Source organism: Mesoplodon mirus, assembly GCF_964341445.2.
Source record: "Mesoplodon mirus genome assembly, chromosome: 7".
In the NCBI taxonomy this organism is placed as follows: Eukaryota; Metazoa; Chordata; class Mammalia; order Artiodactyla; family Ziphiidae; genus Mesoplodon; species Mesoplodon mirus.
The window spans coordinates 44658013-44676039 of NC_138983.1; the positions used below are offsets into that span (position 1 = coordinate 44658013).

General features: G+C 47.5%; 2 protein-coding genes across 2 annotated transcripts in view; one reads left to right on the plus strand and one right to left on the minus strand.

The window, feature by feature from the left end:
* Positions 1-10491, plus strand: part of ME3 (malic enzyme 3) — a 104606-nt gene extending 94115 nt beyond the window's left edge. The window contains exons 7-13 of the mRNA XM_082626456.1: positions 1084-1181; positions 1682-1795; positions 3430-3535; positions 4119-4261; positions 4820-4993; positions 8654-8752; positions 10148-10491. Coding sequence (XP_082482582.1) covers positions 1084-1181; positions 1682-1795; positions 3430-3535; positions 4119-4261; positions 4820-4993; positions 8654-8752; positions 10148-10309 — 896 coding nt within the window. The 3' untranslated portion in view covers positions 10310-10491. The remainder of the gene's footprint in view (positions 1-1083; positions 1182-1681; positions 1796-3429; positions 3536-4118; positions 4262-4819; positions 4994-8653; positions 8753-10147) is intronic.
* Positions 10492-14709: 4218 nt separating this feature from the next.
* Positions 14710-18027, minus strand: part of CCDC81 (coiled-coil domain containing 81) — a 35564-nt gene continuing 32246 nt past the window's right edge. The window contains exons 14-15 of the mRNA XM_082627853.1: positions 17565-17690; positions 14710-15224 (exon numbers count right to left, since the gene is read on the minus strand). Coding sequence (XP_082483979.1) covers positions 15083-15224; positions 17565-17690 — 268 coding nt within the window. The 3' untranslated portion in view covers positions 14710-15082. The remainder of the gene's footprint in view (positions 15225-17564; positions 17691-18027) is intronic.

Consider the following 18027-nt stretch of genomic DNA (forward strand, 5'->3'; position numbering starts at 1 on the left):
CAATTGGTAAAGCTGAAAAGTGGTTTGCAGACAAAGGAGAAACGATTACCCAGTAATCGGCACAGTCCACCCTTCTGGCTGTTCAGCATCCATACGTACCGTCCTGCACATTGGTACTTCCAGACAACAACAACAAACTCTAACAAAATGCCTAATAAGATGCAACTATCTTTCCAACAACTGAAGACATTCTCACCTTCTCCCTGAAATGGGGAGAGGCAAAGTGTCTACAGTTATTTGCCAGCTAAAGAATGTCGCTCATCATCTGGTTCTACAAGAATGAAGTCACTAGCCACTGCAGTCACCGACCTTCAACACACCCTGAAAGGAGTTCAAGGCAGAAATCAGGCATGAGGCACTCTGTGCTCTGGGAAAAACTGGCAGAACAGGCCTTCAGATACTTAGATATTTTCAGAAGATTTTATGAGCCCAGTTTCTTGCATCTTCTCATATCTAGGAAAACACTAAAATCATTAACGGAGACATCCACTCCTCGTGACGAGCAACAAGCTTCTTGTAACCAGCAGCAACCTTCTGCCAAAATGTGTGCTTGATTGCACGTACGCCCCCTTCACCAAAATCACATACACTGACACCCACACCCCTCTTCAGAGCTATCTGAGGGGCTGTCTCCTGGGCTATAGTTCTCATTGTGCCCCAAATAAAACTTAACTCACAACTGTCACACTGTGCATTTTTTTGACATATTTATCTCTGGAATATAGTCACACCACCCATCTCTGGGCAGGACTAACTACTCTTGTATTTGGCTCCCCTTGTATTTGTCCTTGTTGTTTCATTTATGAATGATGGTGGTAGCAGCACCTGACCCTCTGATCCTCTCTCCCAGGGTAACAATCCAGGAGCTATTTCTCAAACTAACAGTTATCTGCAAAAGAGTGCATGGAGAGTATCATGCAAAAGAGAGTTGCTCGACAACCTGCGTGCCTACAGGGCTGACCTCTGTAAGGGCGAGGGAAAGTCGCTTGTTCCATCACAGGTTCTAGGTGTGGGGAACTCTGCCAAGGGTCTTGGGGGTGGGACCCGGTGGCCAGAGGGTGATCTCCGTCCACTCTGTTGCAGGCACAGCCTCCGTCGCCGTGGCAGGGATCCTGGCTGCTCTGCGAATCACCAAGAACAAGCTCTCCAATCACGTGTTTGTTTTCCAAGGTGCTGGTGAAGTAAGTGCCATCGGGGGCTCTCTGCTGTTGTTCCAGTAGGAGAATAAGAATGGGTGGAGGGGCTTCCCTGGTGGCGCAGTAGTTGAGAGTCCTCCTGCCAATGCAGGGGACACGGGTTCGTGCCCCGGTCTGGGAAGATCCCACATGCCGCGGAGCGGCTGGGCCCACGAGCCATGGCCGCTGAGCCTGCGCGTCTGGAGCCTGTGCTCCGCAACAGGAGAGGCCACAACAGTGGGAGGCCCGCGTACCGCAAAAAAAAAAAAAAAAAAAAGAATGGGTGGAGTAGCCGCGAGGAGCGGTGTTCTGGGCTTCTGAGGAGAGGAAACAGCACAGATGAGTTGTGATCATTGCAGCTGCCTGGGCCCCAGCATTTGGGTGTCTCAAGGCAGAGACTTAACTGGGCCTCCTGGGAGTAGTGAGGGAAGATGCGAGGATCTTGGTGAAGCATCTGATAAAATCCTGAGCAGCTTTTGCCTTTTGTCTAAACACCCACCTCGCAGGCAGCCATGGGCATCGCCCACCTCCTTGTCATGGCCCTAGAGAAAGAAGGCGTACCCAAGGCAGAGGCCACAAGGAAGATCTGGATGGTGGACTCCAAGGGGCTCATTGTCAAGGTACTGTCGGTCTGGAGACCTGGAGGTTGCCTGATAGCTACAGCTATTGGAACTGGACTGGAAGAGATCTCAAGGGGTAAACTGCTCAGACAGAAGAGAGAGCAGAAGGAGGGCAGTGTCCTAATCCCCAAAGCAAAAGATTCATCCCAAAGTAGCCTTAATTGCTCTTGTCCAAAAGCTTTGAATGTGCATGCAAATGTGTATACGTGTGCTCTTTCCAGTCTCATGTCCCCCCACGTCCTGCCTTGTACTCACCTCTAGCCATGTTGAATCATAGTTGTCCAAAAGTAACATGCTCTCTTTCTTCTACATCTTTGCATATTTTGTTCCTCTGCCTGGAATGCCCTTCTCTTTTTCCACACACCCACTCACAGCCCTCAACTCCATCTGTTTCCTCCCTGTCTTCTGTACCTCCTTCAAGCAGCTTCCCTGAGTATCTGGGTCTCAATTAGTTCCCTGTGTTTATGCTCATGTAGCCTTCCGCCCTTCATATATTACACTTATCCCGTGATAGGGCTGTTGCCCCTTTCCTTGCCTCCCTCCCCGTGAGGCTGTATAGTCTTGATGTCAAGGTCCTGCATGTGATAAGTACATAATTGATGTTTGAGGTATGAAGGAAGGAATGAATGAGAGAGACAGTCCAGCTTCTGACTGCAGTGTGGTGAGGGGCACAGTTGGATGACCTCCTCCCTCAGGACTTCCCTCAGAGCTCCATGTTTTAATCCTGAGATTTCACTAACATAGACTGTGACAGTGAGAGCCTAAAAAAAAACAGAGATAGGAACGCGAGGCTCTCAACCAAGAATAGTGGAGACCCCCCTCAGAAGCAACAGACCTTCCTATTGTTCCCTATAAGGGCAGGTTCCCACCAGAAAGAACTGGGATCATTCCAGAACATGGTCCAGGCACAGGTGGAGGCTGCCCCACTTGCCTCTTTCCCACATTTCAACATCACCTTTGCTCACCCCATTGAGCTCACCCCTCCTCAAAGATCTCTCAGAGCTGGTGTTTTCACTCTGGTTCTCATGAGGCCAGCTGACCCAAAGGAGTCATCAGAAACGTTGACCAGCCTGTCACCCACTGACTCCTATTTGAAGAAATGGAAGGAATCTGGACCCCATTGGGAGCTGCCAGCCATTACAAGCCTGTCCTGGATCTCAGCTTATTATTATTTATCGGGAGGTTAATGGCTCTTGTCAAAAACATTCAAATTAGCGCCCTGACCCTGGGTGACTCAGGTCCCCATCCCTCAGCTGGGCCTCTGTGCTATATGTCTTGGGGCCAAGAGTCTTGGTCCAGACTCAGGCATTTCCTCAGAGCCTTTCTGTCCTGGCCCAGGAAGCCGTGACCCCAGCAGCTCAAAGAAAGGCCTTACGGGTTCTCCATATGTGATTTGGATTAAAGAAAGAAATACACACACACACACACACACACACACACACACACACACACACATTTAAAATTCTTAGGTTGCATCGTAGATTTTGATCAAAAGGACAGGGCCCAAGGTTCTGACAGCTCAGACCAAAGCACAGGGCTCTGCAGGGAATGCTCTTAGAGTACACAGATGCATCCAGGCACTGCCCAGCGGTTCTCACCACCACAGCTGTATCATGTTCTTCCTTTCCCTGCAGGGGAGGAGCCACCTGAACCATGAGAAAGAGATGTTTGCCCAGGACCACCCTGAAGTGAACTCCCTGGAGGAGGTGGTGAGGCTGGTGAAGCCCACGGCCATCATAGGTAGGAGGAGGAGCGACCCACTGCCCAGCCCAGCTAATCCTCTTGACTTGCAGGTGAAGACTGAGGCTCAGCGAGGAGGCATAAGCAACCCTTGGAAACACAGCTCTTTCCCCTCATTTCCAATTCAATGCTACAAACTTTTATTGAGGTATTACTGTATAAGAACCGTAGAACTAAGGCACCAAGCTGGGCCGCGTGATGCAGAATTATACAGTAAAGTGGAAAAGCACAGGCTGGTCCTCTAACCAGGATGACATGAGCACTCCTCCCCCAAGGAGGGGACCCTGGCATCACTCTCTGTCCTGCGGGAGCAGTCCACTCTAAAGGACAGTGGCCAGGCATGCTTCACAGGTGCATCTTAACTGGGCTGGGGCCTGAAGTGGACCAGTGGAATTAACAGGGGGTCTCAGCCAACTCAAGCAGGGAGACCCTTTTCTCCTGTCCTCCCTCATCCCTATGGCAGATGCCATCCTCAAGACTCCTGAGTCTTCTGTGTTGTACCTAGTTCCACCACCACCACCAGGAGAGGAATGGGGTGTATATAAAGAGTAGGCACCCCACTACCTCCCCCTTTTCCCCGTAGGCGTTGCCGCCATCGCAGGAGCCTTCACGGAGCAGATTCTGAGGGACATGGCCTCCTTCCACGAGCGCCCCATCATCTTTGCCCTGAGCAACCCCACCAGCAAGGCCGAGTGCACGGCTGAGAAATGCTACCAGGTCACCGAGGTCAGCGGGGAGTCCTTCCTTCCCCGGGCTGAGAGGACATAGTAACAGTAACCACGAGCAACCCTACGAGGGTGGAAAAAATCCCCACATCGCTGATAAGCAAACTGAGTTTCAGAAAGATGAAGTAACTTGCCCAAGGTCACAGAGCTAAAAGGGAGTGGAGCTGGCCCTCAAACCCAGGTCCGGCTCCAAAGCCCAGGCTCTTACCAGTAGACTTTACTGCTCAGGGTTCCCCTAACATAGAGCTCTGACCAGAACTCAAGGCGCTTGTGGACTCTAGGCCATTTGCATACCTGGCTTGCCCCTCCGGGGAGGTGACAGGTTAAAAGCTACACCTTCCCCATTCTGTGGTTTTGTGGCTGCCAGGTAACTCAGTGGGAGCTCAGCTTTCTGGTCAGATGAACAGGTGTGCTTTCAGCACCTGCAATGTCCTCAGCACAATGCTGAGCATTTAGCAGATGATGAGGATGGGGTCAACTTTTGGGAGATGAAACTAGGCCACCATGACCCCTGAAACCTAGCTCCAAGCTCCGTCTCTGGTTTTCTTCCTGCCCCCAGGGCCGAGGGATCTTTGCCAGTGGAAGTCCCTTTAAAGGCGTGACTCTGGAAGATGGCAGAACCTTCATTCCCGGGCAGGGAAACAACGCCTACGTGTTCCCTGGAGTGGCTCTGGGAGTCATCGCAGGCGGGGTCCGGCACATCCCGGATGGGCTCTTCCTCCTGACAGCAGAGGTATTGCAGTCCCCACTGCCCTGAATGCACCCCAGAGGGCCTGTGAGCTCCACGAGCTCCTACACTGGGTCCCCAAAGGTTCCTTCTCTTGTTTCGTCTACCTACCTGCCCCAATCCTTCAGTGGTTCCCCAGAGTGCTTGAACGTCAAGCTTCTCTCAAAGTCGCCTGGAGGCTTGAGCTTCTCTGAAAACACACACAGGCTTTTTAAGGCAGGGGCGGTGGGGCAAGGAATAGTCAGTGGGAGGGGTGCTGGCAGGAGGCGCTGGCAGTGAGGGCACATACCTCGTACTGCACGCTGCCTCCCAGCAGAACCCGTATGCATGTCAAGAACGGAGATGCCATCAAAACCACCTGAAACCGTGGGCTCACCGACTGTGACAAGCAATAGATTTTTCCAGCCATGGGTCTTGGCCATGTTACTGGGTAACTGGTAGCAAAATAAGCCACACTAGGGCAGATTTCTGTAAGGAAGGGGATGGGTTGCACTTCAGGTTTGCCTGCTCTGAGTACCCATGTCTTGAGCACAGATGGGGGATGTGGGTGTGCACCTGCTCCAGGCATCTTATCAGAAAAGCTCCCACAAGCGTTCTTTACTGGGCATGGTGAATTGAAAACAAGGAAAGGATTTGTTAAGGATGACAGCCCACATTCATAATAATGGTTGTTAATCATAACAGTTACAGTGGCTGCCATTTAACAAGCGCTTACCAAGTGCCAGGCACTTCACATTTATCTTCACTCTGAGGAACCAAGGCGTAGAAATGTTTCTGTTTGAGAAGTTAAGCTAATCAAAACTATAAACAAATATTAAACATATTTATCCCCAGTGGGCTCCAAAGGCTCTACTGTGATTTCTGACATGTGTCTGCATTTCCCCCTCACCACGGCACTGGTGAGAGCCCCAAACCAGCAAGCCACAAGAAGGGCTTCCACGCAGCCCTACCCAACCCTGCTTCTGTGAGTCCCACAAGAAACTAACTGCCTCATGCACCAAGTTCCTTCCTCCTATGTCTGCTGAATTTTTATCAGCCTCCCCCAAGCCTTGTGCACACCAGCTCTGGCTTCATGCTGTAGTTCTCTGTCCCTCTTGCTTGAGTATTTTGCGTTTGATTGGTGGTGGTGTTGTCCTGTGGCCATGGACGGAGCTGTCTGAAACCCCCATTGGATGGGAAGAGTCACTTCCTGCTTGGAGTTGACCCGAAAGCAAATTCCCCTGTTGTGCAGAAACAAGGTTGCTAAAGCCTTCCTATGCAACCCCCAGAAACATCTGCACAACCCACAGCCTCTGCTATGGGACATTTCAGCTCCATCTTTTCATGAACCGTGTCCATGAATTCAACAAACAGGAGCCTCTCCTCAATCTACTTCTCAGTCACTTGCTCTGAGCAGCATAAGGCCCCTCCCCTCCGGGAGCTGACAGTCTGGTCTTCAAAGGCCTGGCAGGTTATATTTCTGAACAGGTGTTTGGTTTGGTTTGGTTTGGCTGTTTTTTGTTTTTTTATTTATTTTTGGCTGCGTCGGGTCTTAGCTGCGGCGCGCGGGCTCTGCATCGTGGTGTACGGGCTTCTCTCTAGTTGTGGCGTGCAGGTTTTCTCTCTCTAGTTGTGGCACACGGGCTCTAGTCGAGGCACGCGAGCTCAACAGTTGTGGCACGCGGGCTTAGTTGCCCCGGGGCATGTGGGATCTTAGGTCCCTGACCAGGAATTGAACCTGTATCCCCTACATTGGAGGCGGATTCTTTACCACTGGACCACCAGGGAAGTCCCTGAAAAGGGTGTTTTTAAATTAAGATAATTTAAGTTGAAACTGATTTTCCTATGGAAAAAGTAATACACGTTTTAGGAGATGTACACGCAGTATCTCATTTCACCTTGACAACCCTGTAAATTATAGCGATCACCCCTATGTTACGGACAAGGAAACTGAGGCACAGAGCGTTTAAGTTACTTGCCCAAGGTCACCCGGCTTGTGAGGGATGCGCCAGGATGGCCCCGGGCATTTTCACTCAGAGACACGGCAGAGCATTAGCAGTACCCAGCATCTCAGAGGTGGCCACACATACCGTAACATGACTTGTCACTCTGCAGGAGAGCCTTTCTAGCTGCAGATCTAGCCATGGAAATTCTGCTTCCCTCTAGTCAATTCACCTTCTATACCTCCGCAAAGAGAATCCCTTAAAGCCCAGAACAGGCCATCTCTCTCCTAATTTCAGACCTTTTATGGCTCATTGGTGCTCCAGGAAAGGCCAAACTCCTTCACATGGTTTCCATATAAGGCACTTCATCCAGGGCCCTCCTTCCTCTCCAGCCTTTTAGCCTCCCCCTGCCGTCAACCTACCCCGCCTTCTTTTTTATTTATTTATTTATTTATTTTATTAGTTTCTGCTTTATAACAAAGTGAATCAGTCATACATATACATCTGTTCCCACATCCCTTCCCTCATGCTTCTTTTACAGTCGTTCTCTCTCTTCCCTCTAAGAATTTGCATGTGCTATTCCTTCTCCTCTCTTCAAGTAACTCACACTTTGTCCTTCAGGTCTTAGCTTCTGTCTTTTCTTCTGGGAAGGCTTTCCTGTACATGGCAGACTGGGCCCTGCCTTCCTCTGTGCCCATATGTCCCCTCTCCTCGAAATCACTATAATCGTTACTATTGTTTGTTCATTGTCCACTGATACCAGTCTCCAGGAAGCAAAAGACTGTGGCTTCTCCACCATGGCTCTTCAGCACCTAGCACAGAGCCCGGCATATCGTGGAGCTCAGTGGATGTTTGACTGAATGAACAGAAAGGACAGAGAGTAATTTAAGAACGAGGTAGCAGAGGGGGGAGCCCAGGTTCCTGATGTCTGCCAAACTCTGAGGCAAGACCAGCTCCTTTCCCTGTCCGTCCCGGGACACAGAGTTCTGAGAGAGCCCTGTGGCTTTTCCCAGATTTCAATTTGACACGAGAAGATTGGGTGGGAGTGCATTCCAAGCCCCGTTAAAGAGGCAGTTCTGCAAGGCTGGCTGAGCACCAGTGCCTGAGGCTGGAGGACAAGGCTGGCTGCGGAGAGCTGGCCCTTAGAGACGAGCTCTGAAGCAGGAAGGGAAGCTGTAGGAGAGGCTGTTCCCAGGCTGAAAGTGCTTTTAGGGCATTTATTCAGGTACCGCATTAGGCCCATTCGTGGTGTCACTGGAGAAGCAGCCTTTCTTTCCTCACTGGGGCCAGGGCCAGAAAGGAGAGGAGAGCCCAAGGAGGCCTGAATACAGAGACACAAGATGGCCTAGGGGGACAGCCCGGATGCGTGGGAGAGGCTGGAACCCGGGAAGCGAGGGACTCAGGGATCCCTGTACAACAGGCTAGGTCAGCCAGGGCGGGGGAGACCCCAGAGTCTGCTTTGCAAGTCTCAGGTTTATTCATCTTGGCCTTAGTGATTTTCCTTTAGAATTCAGACAGCTTCATGTTGTTTTAAGCCTCGGCCAGTCTCACGGGACAGAAAGGATGTGTCCTTGCTTAAGCCCAAGCATTAAGCGCCCCTGGGGCCACAAGGTGGCAGAGACAGGAGTAGAAACTGCACTTATAGGCCACGTATGAGGGGTGAGGTGAGTTTCTGGTGTACTGGGTTGGGTTTGTTCTGGGAAGATGGAAACTCAGCTTGTTCCTCTCTGTTCTCTCTCCCCAGCAAATCGCCCAAGAGGTCTCTGAGCAGCATCTGTCACAGGGGAGACTGTACCCCCCACTCAGCACCATCCGAGATGTGTCTCTGAGAATCGCCATCAAAGTAAGGGACGTCTTACCCCCTTACTATGGGGAGTGCGGCTCATCAGCTTCCTCTCTGTGTGACTTTAGGAGGACGAAGGGGGTGGCAGCTACGGAGACAGGCTGAGCTCCCTGGGCTGCACTGCATGCACCCCAGAGGCTGGGTGACACGCTCTTGCCTGTAGCTCCAGCCCCACCTCAACCCCACTCAGGGCAGTTCTGGGAAAGCTCCTGGATTTCCCCTCAAACACCAGGCAGAAAGGTCACCAAAGGCCCTAGTTTTGTGGACCAGAATGCGGGTGGAATTTAAAAATGAATCATAAGTGCCCATTTACACAGAAAGGTCAACTCGTATAGCATCATGGAAAGAGCTCAGGCTGCAGGGTCTTAGCTCTACCAATCAGCGGCAGAGTCTCCTGAGCCCAATCACTTCACTTCCCTGGGCCTCAGCAGTTTCCTTCTTCTACAAAGAAGCCAGTAATTCCTCTCTCCCAGAGTTTTGGAGGACATTAAAAGAGAACAGTGGAAAAGCTCTACACTCGGCACCTTTCTGGCCAGAGGAGATGCTCATGCCTCCCCTTTCGCTCAGAATGGCTGGGCCATGGGTGAATCAAGTTCAGGGGATATTCTACATAAAAATGTCACCCAATAGACGATGCAGAGATGATGGGTTTTCAAACAACCAGAACATGGGGCAGTAAAGACTGGCCTGACACTGATAATTGTTAATCTGGATGATGAATTCATGAGGGTTTATTATACTGCTATTTCTATTAATATACATTTTACATTTTCTATAAGTTTGAAGAATAATTTCAGAAAACGCATTGCACAACAGCATGCACTCCCCATGAGCTGTCCAGTGCAGGATCCAGAATCAGCCCTCAAGACCAATAGTGCAGCTTATAGTCCACGTCCACCCTGTCCAGTTCCTTCCTTTTGGGGATATTTAGATTCATCCTCTTCTGAAGCCGAATCTAATACCCAGAGAACAATGTCCAATTCAAGCCACGTTTAAGACAGAAAAAAATATCAGATACTGAACACTTATACCAGCTACCTAATTTTATCCTCACACCATGCCAGAGAAAGCTCTCATGACCCCCACTTTACAGATAAGGAAACTGAGGCTCAGCAAGGATGATGTCACTGCTGAGGACCCACAGGCAGTTGGAAGCAGAGGCAGACTTTGAGGCCTCTTGACCCTGGCCCAGGGTCTATTCCATGGTGTCACAGCTTCCTTACTAGGCAGAAAGCTCAAGATCCTTCCTCTCCAGTGGCTTCCTGGGCCTCAACTCATGAGAGGAACACATCTGCTGCTTCAGGGTATATTCCCCTTCCACAAGCTCCCAAGCAAGGGCCTTTAGACAGGTTCCTCCTTAGATCCAGTTCCTCAGTCAAACGTGTTTTTCCCTAGGTCCTCGACTTCGCCTACAAACACAACCTGGCCTCCTACTACCCAGAGCCCAAGGACAAGGAGGCTTTTGTAAGATCCCTGGTCTATACTCCAGACTATGACTCCTTTACGCTGGACAGCTACACTTGGCCCAAGGAAGCCATGAATGTTCAGAATGTCTGACGCAATCTCAGAGGCTGGTGTGGGGCTGAACGAAGCCGAGAGTAACACTGACAATATAAACGGGTTCCAAAATGGCCATCCTTGTCATTGTGTTTTTCCTTTGAACTTTCTGGTGTGAGGGGAGATGCCCAGGCATATGGTGAATGAGAGCCTTGTCCCTGAAGGCCTTGAGTTCACTTTTCTGTAACCCTCCTCAGGCTTCCTTCCCAAGAATTTCTTCATCTGTGAATTGCCAACTATTGGCTAGACTTTGTGGAAATCTAGGGTCCTGCCTGGAACTCTGCCTTTACAGGGTCCGGGGTCTAGTAGAGGAGATGAGATATGCACGCAATTCATTTTGCCACAAGGGAGAAAGTAGTAAGTCCATGGAAGAACTGCAGAAAAAGGTCAAGGGTACTCAGAGAAGGGAGAGGATACTTCCTATGAGGACATAAAAGAAGGCTTCTTGGGGGGCAGTGTTTGCAGTGAGTCCAAGAGTGAAGGATGGGTAAGGTTAATGGAGAAATGAGGAATGTAAGGGCAGCCACTGGCCAGAAAGCATGGCCCACCCATCAAGGAGTTCAGTCCCTGTTGGAGGAATACACACCCTTTAAGACTCAGATGGGCATGGGGGCTGAGTGGCTGGAGGCAACTCACAAGCCAGAAAGGGTCGCTGCCCTGTGGGCTGTTGAGTGTTAGGCATTCCTTTGTGGTCATTACTAAAAGGAAAACCAGAGAAGTGTGGGTGGAGAGTGTCAGCAAACCCAGAGGAAAGAGAAAGAGAGGCTGTGAGGGGAAGAGCACCCTGGGGAGTTGTAGGGAAGACTTGATTTGATGTTCCTGGCTCTAGAACATTCTCTCTCTTACACCCTTCACTCTGAAGTAATTTAGCAAACTGGAGCAGTTTTCTTACAGAATGATGTCAGTCTGTCCTGAGTGTTTCTTAGACCAAGTTCAGTCGTAGCCTTCACCTCCCTCATGTCCAGCGAGCCCACACCATGGGGCTGGGGAGCGGGGAGACGAGCCTGCAGCCCTCACAACCAAAGACCCTGTTAAATTGCTAACATCTGTTGGCATGGCAGCATCCAGCCTCTAATTTCATTGTATAACACAGGAAGCAACAATGCATGCCCAGAGACCTACCACTGCCCACCCCTGCTGCCAGCTCTGCCTCAGGTTCCGCACTGCCCACAGTGAATAGGTCCTATACGACCACCTCCGTGACAGGCTAGGTGGATGAATGGGATCCTAGAAGAGTAATTAGCAGAGACATCAGTCACCCCTTGCCTAGGTCTTATTCTTCCAACATCTGCTTCCTTGGTGCTGGTGCTCAGCCAAGAATATCCTGAGGAAGCATCCCTGTTCTGTAAATCCGTGGACTCATGGATAATGAGAAACTCTTCAGAAGAGGGCTTGAAGAGTGAAGCTGGAATCTGAACACCAGGGTGCCTTTTACATGATCTTTTCTACGTCCTGTCCCACAACTTCCTCTGTACCCCAACGATACCTCCTGTATACTCAATGTAACAGAAAAGAAAAATAGTAGAGAAAATTAATGAAACCATAACAGGTTGATGAGATCAACTGAATTAACAAGCTTTAGCTATCTATACTGACAAAGACAAAAAGAAAGAAGATAAAAATTACATTTCCTTTGTTTGAAGCTCAATGAACATCTTGCTGGCACTTACACAGGCCCTTACACGTGCTTGGTCTCTACCTGGAAAGCCCTTCCCTCTGCTTCTCTGCTCTTTCCCAATTAAATTTCAGTTCACCCCAGCTTTCTGCCTGGAGACATCATTCATCATTGGAGTTCAGATGCACTTGGCTCCAGGAAGTCTTCTTGGACAGAGTTAATAATTAAATTAGAAATCAACAACAGTAAAAAAGAAAATGGGAAATTTCCAATTCTTTGGAAATTAAACAATATATTTCTAAGTAAGTCACGGTTCAAAGAAGAAATCACAAGATAAATTATATATGTTGAGCTGAATAAAGGAAAATCAAAATTAATGAGTTGTAGCTAAATAGTGCTTAGAGGGAAATTTTATAGCTTTAAATGCCAATATCTGGGGGGAGAAAAGAATAAAAGGTCTCAAAGCAATAACATAAACTTTCTCTTTAAGAAACTAGTAAAGAAAACTAAAAATAGAATTACCGTATGATCCAGCAATCCCACTACTGGGCATACACCCAGAGAAAAACCATAATTCAAAAAGACACATGCACTCCAATGTTCACTGCAGCACTATTTACAACAGCCAGGTCATGGAAGCAACCTAAATGCCCATTGACTGATGAATGGATAAAGAAGATGTGGTACATATATACAATGGAATATTAGCCATAAAAAAGGAACGAAACTGGGTCATTTGTAGAGATGTGGATGGATGCAGAGACTGTCATACAGAGTGAAGTAAGTCAGAAAGAGCAAAACAAATATTGTATATTAATGCATATATGTGGAATCTAGAAAAATGGTACAGATAAACTGGTTTGCAAGGCAGAAATAGAGACACAGATGTAGAGAATGAACGTATGGACACCAAGGGGGGAAAGCAGGGGGTGGAGGGTGGTGGGCTGAATTGGGAGCTTGGGATTGACATATATACACTAATATGTATAAAATAGATAACTAATAAGAGCCTGCTGTATAAAAAAATAATAAAATTCAAAAAACAAGAAACTAGAAAAGGAAAAGCAAACAAAATTCAAAGTAAGCAAAGATTAGAGTAGAATTCAATAGACCTATAACAAATAAAGAAATTGAATTAGTAATTAAAAATCTTCCCACCAAGAAAAGCCCAGGCCCAGAATTCTTCATGGGTGAATTTTATCAAATAGTTAAAGTATAAATAATACCAATCCTTCACAAACTCTTTCAGAAAATAGAGGAGGGAACACTTCCAAAATCATTCCATGATACTGGTATTACCCTGATATCAAAACCAGATTAAAAAAACAACACAAGAAAACTATAGACTAATATCCTTCATGAATATAGATGCAAAATTCAAAACAAAATACTAGCGAGCCAAATCCATCAATATAAAAGAATTAAACACAATGAACAAGTGGAATTTATCCCAGGAATGCAAGGTTGTTTCAACATTTAAAAATTGACCAACATAGTACATGATATTACTAGAATGAAGGACACAAACCACAGAAACATGTCAATGGATGTGGGAAAAGCATTTTAAAATACCCAACACCCATTTGAAATAAAACTTTCAACAAACTAAGAATAGAAGAGAATGTCCTTAACCTGATGAAGAACCAACAGCTAACATACTTAATGGTGAAAGAATGAATACTTTCTCCCTAAGATCTGGAAGTTGTTTTCACCACTCCTGGTCAACATAGAGGGTCTAGCCAGTTCAATAAAGAAAGAAAAGTAAAGGCATCCAGACTGGGGGGGAAAAAAAAGTAAAACTGCCTTTATTCACAGATGACATAATCCTGTAAGCAGAAAATGCCAAAGAATAGAATAGCACTTGCATTGCTCTCACTCTCACCCTCCCTCCCTATCTCTCTTTCTCTCTCTCCTAACAAATGAGTTTAGAAAGGTCATAGAAAGCAAGGTCAATATACAAAAATCAATTGTATTTCTATAGACTAGCAGCAAACAATCTAGAAATAAAATTAAGAAAACATTCCATTCACAATAGCATCAAAAAGAAAAAATACTCAAGCAATTCAAGAGTTGCAAGTCTTGTACAATGAAAACTGCAAATCATTGATGATAGAAACTAAAGATTTAAACACATGGAGAAATGTTCCATGGTAGGACAGGGCAGGGAGAGGAAAGACAAAGGGTGAAGGCAAATGGAGCAAGTTGTGGTTGAGAACACATATACCTGAACTGAAAACCAGTCCCTCAACAGGAAGCTATTTCTCTTCCACCGCACATACAGCTTAAGAATGGATGCAAGGGAAGCAATGAGAGAAGAAGATGGACCCTGGCAAGGCAGCCAGGCTCCCCTCACAGGACACAACAAACCTACAATCGATCGTGGTGCAGAAATGCCTGGATGGTGGAATGGTTGGCCAGAAGATCACCAAGGGAAAAATACCCCCTGAGGTCCCAACAAGCCCCGGGTGCGTTATCAGCTAGAAAATTCAAGCATTGCACTGGCCACTGAAGGCAAGTGGCCTAACCTACCTTTGGGAGGGTCACACATCCCCGAGGGCTGGGGGAGGGGTGGTAAAATTCACCACTATGGGGCTTCCCTGGTGGCGTAGTGGTTGAGAGTCTGCCTGCCGATGCAGGGGACACGGGTTCATGCCCCGGTCTGGGAAGATCCCACATGCCGCGGAGTGGCTGGGCCCGTGAGCCATGGCCGCTGAGCCTGCGCGTCCAGAGCCTGCGCTCCACAATGGGAGAGGCCACAACAGTGAGAGGCCTGCATACCACAAAAAAAAAAAAAAAAAAAAAAATTCACCACTATGAATCGTTATGCCCAAACACATAGAAAGTATTTATTTCGACACTTCATTATAGGTGAGGAAAAGATGAATTTTCTTAGACAAAGTCACAGAGGGAGTGGCAGGGCTGGGTCAGCAACACCCCCTCAGCCAGAATGAAGCTGGGTGCGCCTCCCAGGCCTGACTGAGGCAGAGTTGTCTGGGGCAGGACAGGAGGAGGCCAGGTGGGGAGAACCTGTCTATAGGAATTCCCTCTACCCCTGAAAGCACCAAAATGGCACAGTAATTTTTTCTTCTCTAAAGTACAAATATGTAGTTTCACCATCACCCCTGCACGTTTAAAAAAGCAGGCCCAGATGTTGGGTTTTATACAAACAGCAGGGAGCCATGCACGTGCTTGTTCAGGGGAAACAGGTTGCTCTTGCCCACGTTGGAGGGTCGCCTCTGGCACTGCTTGCACCGCTGATACTTCTCACACTGGTCCAGGAGGAAGAGCTTGTTGGAGGCCCTGTGGAGAGGCACAAAAGGGGTCATTCGCTGGCGTCCGAGTCCTTACTGGGCGCCTCGCCTGGAAGCCGGTGCAATGGAAGGGATACAAAAGAAAAGTCACACCTGGTCCCTGCCCTCCAGGAGCTTACGGCCCACCTGTGATTTCCCACCTGCAGTCTCTCCCCTCTACGCTGCTACCTGCTGCTCGCCCCAGGCCGGGCATCTCCTGCTTCTCCTCCTTCCCTAGTGAATAAAAGGCTCTGCGTGGTGCCTTCACAACAGTCTGACCCTAGCCCTCCCCTCAACACCCACATAAACCCTCAGAGAACACAGGACTTGCCCGAGGTCACTCAGCCAGCGTGAATGGGATGGTGACTCCAAAGCCTCAGTATTTGCAGCTTTGTCCCATGGATGCGCCTTTACCTGTCAGGCTTCCCCGGGAGACAGCATTTGAGAGGGAGATCAAGCCATTAAGCTGCTGGTTAAGTTAACACCCCAGCAGACAATGAAGCGTAGGCTTCAATGGAAAGTCCCAGGGGGCCAGAGGCCTCTGGAGAGTTAAGGGCAGGAGAGGAAGTGAAGACGTAGAAAAAGAGGATGAAAGCAGCTAGAAGCAGAGATGAAGGGATGACAGTGACTGGTTTTCCACTTCAACAGTTTTTCTTGATTGTGCAGGATGTGCACAATCCCTGATGTGTTCCCCTGTGTTACCAAAATTTCTACACAGTGGGATTCTGTAAAAAGAAGCATCAATGACAGCCTTCAAAGGGAAAAGGACGATCTTGGGAGATTGGGATTGACATATATACACTAATATGTATAAAATAGATAACTAATAAGAACCTGCTGTATAAAGAAAATAAAAATAAAATAAAATTCAAAAAATCAAAAGAAAGAAAGAAAAAGGACAACCTTGGCAGTAGGCAGGGGAAGACCTACCTGGCTTGCCTTGGCGATGGGACCGAGTATCATGAGCTAACTGCATACATGTGAACCTTGTTTTTGCTTCTGCTATGTTTTCTTTTTAATGCCGACCAATTCCTCCTTCCTACGTGCTGTCCACTTGAGTCTCTGCCTACAACTTGGCCTAGGTCTTCAGGTGAGAGGTCTGGCCTGCCGTGTCCGTGGAACAGCTGGGCTATCCTGCCACTCAAGGTTATGTCATGTCTCCTCTACCCTTTATCACCATGTTAGCCAAGCCTTCTTCCAAAATCCAACTAAAATCTCCCTCCCTGACACTAATCTCATTGCCTTCTACCTTCTTTCCCACAACATTGAGAAAATGGCTTGAAATACCCAAATCCCCTTTCCCTTCCTCTTCCCTAGGCCAAACAACCTCACTTCTCCTTTGGAACTTATTTTCCACATCATCTGTCATACTTTCACTGTCACAAAATATGGGTTCTACCCATTAGAAAGACAGGCGAGAAATGCCTTAAAATCTAAAAGGAAAAGGAGAGTTTCAGATCAAGATCCACTATAACAATTTTTTCTATGGTAAAAATTCATTGATAATTGGCATATTAAATATTATTTTGGTATATTCAGGTTTTAATAACATTTGATTGCCTAGACTTTGTTTCTTCAAGTTTTCAACCTTCTATGAAATCATACCTTCCATTTGTAAAGTATTTTAATTTTTTAAAGTGTAATAATTTTCCAACTCTTTATTTGATCCCCCAAACTCCTGTGTTAGCCAAGCCAGGCAAATGTTTACTTTCCCCATCTTAGAAATAAGAAAAGTAAGGCAAAAAGATTAGCTGCCTCTCCAAAGTTAGTGTTAATTCTCCAAAACATCTGGATTCCCCAACTCTAGATTGTAAACAGATAGCTGGGGAAAGTGAACATGGATATAATACATTTCAGGTAGACGTTCTTGGTTGGGCATCTCACTTTTCCAATTGCCAATCTTACCTACAACCCCTTGACTCTGCTCTTACGAGAGCATCCCATAAGCCTTAGATATGTTCAGACAGAAACACTTTCTTCCTATTTCCAACTAATTATCTCCAAAGAGAATTCCCACCCTCCTCCCCCCACACCCCCAGGCCTCCCTAGCCTCCACAAAGCGAAAGTAAAGCTACTACACAGAGGCAAAGATTAGGGCAGAGATGGCAAATATATAACATGCAACACAGCATTCTCCATCCCATGTCCACAACAGACATTTCTAACATACCATAGCAGTATTTCCCACTGAACCCAGAATTCTTTTCTCATAAAGGTCTCTAGGCAGCCACTCCTAATAAACTGAAGCTGACACTTAAAACCTATCTGCCATCCCAGGATTAGAGGAAATTAACAAGATGCAGAGGGGATTTTCTCTGCGAATGAAACTTCAGGTGCAATCAGCTACTACCGCTCGAAAGCCTTCTCCTCCAGGTCCCGCTGCTTCTTCATGGCAGCACTCCTTTCCCAGTCATCCTGTAAGTTTTGGTAGATTCTGCTCACTCGCTCTTGCTCAGCCTTTCTTTCTGCCAAGTGCCTAGAGAGAACAGAAGAGTCTGAGATTCCATTCATAATACTGGGAAGGGCGTGCACCAAACCTTAGGAGCCCCATTCCTTTCATGCTAAGTTAAACAGAAAACCTTCTGGTTTTGTTCGCCACTCTTTGAAATAGACTAAGGGGCATGAACACTGTAAAAACATAGCGAAACTCCTAACAAATAATTTGTGGGTCTAGGACCTTTCATCTTCAATCCTGGTTTAAATTAGCAGGATTAAAACCTTTTTCCAATTAACACATTCAGCCTTTAAAGCCATCAATTTCCTTTGAGGCTAATTTAACTGATCTGAAGATTCATCTCAAATGGATTTCCTAT